We start from the raw sequence: 3,489 nt of genomic DNA, 5'->3' as shown, positions 1-3,489 counted from the left end.
ATCAATAGACTACAAAAGGGTTCTCAACGCTTATTCCCCTTATTTTCTTAGGCTAGGATAAAAAAAAAGTAAATCCTTTCTATTTTTTGGATAAGTTTTGATAGCATCAAAAAGTTTCACATTTATAAATAAATTTTTATACAAAACAACATGTGGACATAGTTTTCTTGTGTGACTGTCAATTATCCTCAGGAGAAAAAAGTAAATCCTTTCTATTTTTTGGATAAGTTTTGATAGCATCAAAAAGTTTCACATTTATAAATAAGATTTTTATACAAAACAACATGTGGACATAGTTTTCTTGTGTGACTGTCAATTATCCTCAGGATTCATACTATATTCTAAGGAAGGAAATACTAAGATTTCTTCCTCATTCCTAACTTCTCAGCATTATATTCTCTATGCCTTGAAAAGGAATTCAAGATAGAACAATAGTCATTCAATGCTTAATATTGAGTAGAACAATATTTGAAACACCTTACATATATAGTAGTGGCCTAAACAAGAGCAGCAAGGGGCGAGGCATATAGCTCTACCACAAAAACAAATAGTTAAATTTTATATTTCCCCTTCATTAAGATAATCCAGACATTAATTTTAAAAGGACACATTACCCTTGCAAGACAGCAACTATTGCTTCAGAATGTATCATATTGGAATTTTTCTTAACCATAGAATCACCTAAGAGGCAGCAGTACTTTAAAAAGTTTTTCAAGTCATGGGCAAGAAAAATAAAATCAACATGACACGTTATTATCAGGAGCTATACCCATGGGGCATTCCAGCTAGGCACATGGTATTGAAACTAAAAACAAAGAAACCTGATACAGCTAGGGGGAGACACCTTGTCCTTCAAGTATTCATGACAGGGGAGTCTCAAGAAATGGACAGGATAAATAATGCAAAGTATCTTGACAGAAAAAATGAACAGAGAGACAAAACAGTGTCAGAATTTCAAATTAAACACAAAATCTGTTGTTTTGGGACACACAAAAAGTTAATAATGTTCCACATATTTTTCATGTGTATACAACTCCTTTAACTAGTCTTTGATAGCAAAACTGAAATCATCAGTGTTTTATATCAAAAGGCACATACACATGTTTTAAAAATGGAGTGGGAATGGGGTGAGGCTTATAATCAGATCAGTCATTAAGTCCTTGGTCAATTTTTTTGCTTCCATTTGAAAACATACCATGTTTTTAATGAGCATCAAATATGAAACTACTACCTTCATTGTCTAAAGCAAACTTTCCAAAATGTTCCTGTTTCATGTAATTATATTCTGTGTGACTGAACGTATCCAGATTTCTTATTCTTATTGTGTGACAATTAATCTGCTATTATAGGAAGTCTGAAAATAATGGAGTCCTTAAAACTTTATAAATTCCAAAATTATCCTCATTACAGAAAGGAGCCAAGAGGAAATATTCTAGGGTTACAGTATTTCCTCAAAATACAGATTAGTAATTCTGATCACTTTTTAAAACAAATAAAAATGCTGTCTATTAAACAAGAGACTCCTTACTAAGAATAACATTATCCCTTAACATTTCTCAGTAGTCAGAACTGGTCAGTGTAGAAAGTTAGAAAATGGAGATGTCCACATTGGAAACTTTAATTTTATAAATGCTACCTAAACTGCGGGTTATACTGAAAAACACACTTTACCACTATAAACGAACAGCCAAATGCTTCCTTCTCACCCAATTTCTTGAATTGGGTCTGACTTATTTTTTACATATAAAACAATCCTTTGTTAATAATTCTTCTTTTAGGCATTTTAGTGATTGCAGACTCATTTACTAGTGATTATTATGTTTCTCTGAATGGGGGGGAAACCCTAGAATATAAGCATTGCAGTTTAACATATTAATTACACAAAAAATTTAAACAAGCTTAAAAAATAGCTCCAAGAATGACAAAGTTAATGTTCTGTCACCCACAGAGAAGACAAAATTTTAAAAACATCAAAAACACTCCAAAGTAAGGCAAGCTGGGTAGATAAAGAACATGACAGGATTTCCAGTTTAAGTCAAATTCCTCAATAAAAAAAGTGCCAACCTGTTCAACTGGCCATTAATGGAATAAATCAGAATTTTTCTAAAGGTTTCAGAAATTCTGATAATAGGTAGCATTAAACTACTACATAAGAAACACAAAACAAATTCAGCAGCTGTACAAATGCTTTCTAAGTAAAGAATGTGACAAATGTGACACCAGGAGAGTCACAACTATGAGATACTGTTTTCTTCTTGAAACAAACTATCAAATAAGAAAACCTATTTTTCACCCTATCTACTTATTTCTAACCTTAGCCCTTTGAAATGTGTCTGTATTTTGGCTTAAATGAGAAAATGTTCATGCAACTTCCCAATCTACAGACAGCTAAATTCACAGGTATCAAAAAACAAAGTGCAAATCTTTGCAGTTTTCACCCTTCAATTATGGCCAGCCTAAAGAAGTGCAGAACTGAAAGGCCTTTGCATACACTGGTGAATATGACGAAGAAATAAAACATGTAGCTTATTTTCGGTCCTTTGTTCCTGTCCCTTTCCTTCATTGTCCATTTCAAAATATGTGCTTATTTTCAGCAATTCAGACCCAAGCCTGTCCAGTGGTCTGGTACCATCAGGAAATACTTGTCCATTGCTTCACAAAACCTAGTCCTGTACAACTCCGGAGAGACCACAGTTGGCATTTTACCTAAGATTATGAAAGAGAAAAGAGGGAAAAGCTGTTATATAACTGATTGGGCAATTGACTTCAACCAGCTATGTTCTTTCACATAAACTGTCATAAAGACATAGAGACCAGAGGACTCTAAGTGAGGAGGTATGCTTATCTGCTATGCCACATACCATAAGGACAGAGTCGTTCTGAGTGTGAGTTTCTATTTTATTCTATTGTCTGTTTTTATTTGTTTGTTATTTCTATTTTTTATTTACTAGCGTTTCCATCTCTCAGCTCTTGCCTAGAGATGAGAGATATCTAAAAGCACAAATGAAGTTAGCAGTGCTTAGAGAACTTAGAAAATTTCCACTGTTACTTTAAGACAATCTCTTACTCAGAATCTCTGACTTTTTTTCTTTTTTTGACTTTTTATTTGGAGAACCTCTGGCATTTTAACACAAATTTAAACCCAATATTTCCCCACCTTCACAATTCCTCTTATTATTTGGTCATTTTGGAAATGATGAAATCAGAGATTCCTTTTTAGATTTTAAAAAAATAAGTATTCTTTTTAGATTCTTTAAAAAACCAGTATCCACTTTAAAAATTTTAACTGATATAAGAACACCTGAGAACAGCTGGAAGAGTAAATAAAATTAAAATTCTGCTCACCTTGACCTCCTATAAAAAAATAAGTATTCTTTTTAGATTCTTTAAAAAACCAGTATCCACTTTAAAAATTTTAACTGATATAGGAACACCTGAGAACAGCTGGAAGAGTAAATAAAATTAAAATTCTGCTCACCTTGACCTCCT

The 3,489-nt window shown here is 32.6% G+C and overlaps 1 protein-coding gene across 1 annotated transcript in view; it reads right to left on the bottom strand.

Annotated features, from left to right (window-relative positions):
- Window positions 1-202: 202 nt before the first annotated feature.
- The window catches only part of LOC103599593 (1-phosphatidylinositol 3-phosphate 5-kinase-like), a gene marked incomplete at its 5' end in the record, with an annotated part of 59,192 nt that continues 55,905 nt past the window's right edge, over window positions 203-3,489 (bottom strand). Inside the window, 1 exon segment of the mRNA XM_008583744.1 lies at window positions 203-2,706. Within this exon segment, the coding sequence (XP_008581966.1) occupies window positions 2,591-2,706 (116 nt within the window).

This window comes from Galeopterus variegatus, unplaced genomic scaffold (genome assembly GCF_000696425.1).
Source record: "Galeopterus variegatus unplaced genomic scaffold, G_variegatus-3.0.2 Scaffold3021, whole genome shotgun sequence".
In the NCBI taxonomy this organism is placed as follows: Eukaryota; Metazoa; Chordata; class Mammalia; order Dermoptera; family Cynocephalidae; genus Galeopterus; species Galeopterus variegatus.
The sequence above is the reverse complement of the archived record's forward strand: the minus strand, read 5'-3'. Positions and strand labels throughout refer to the sequence as shown.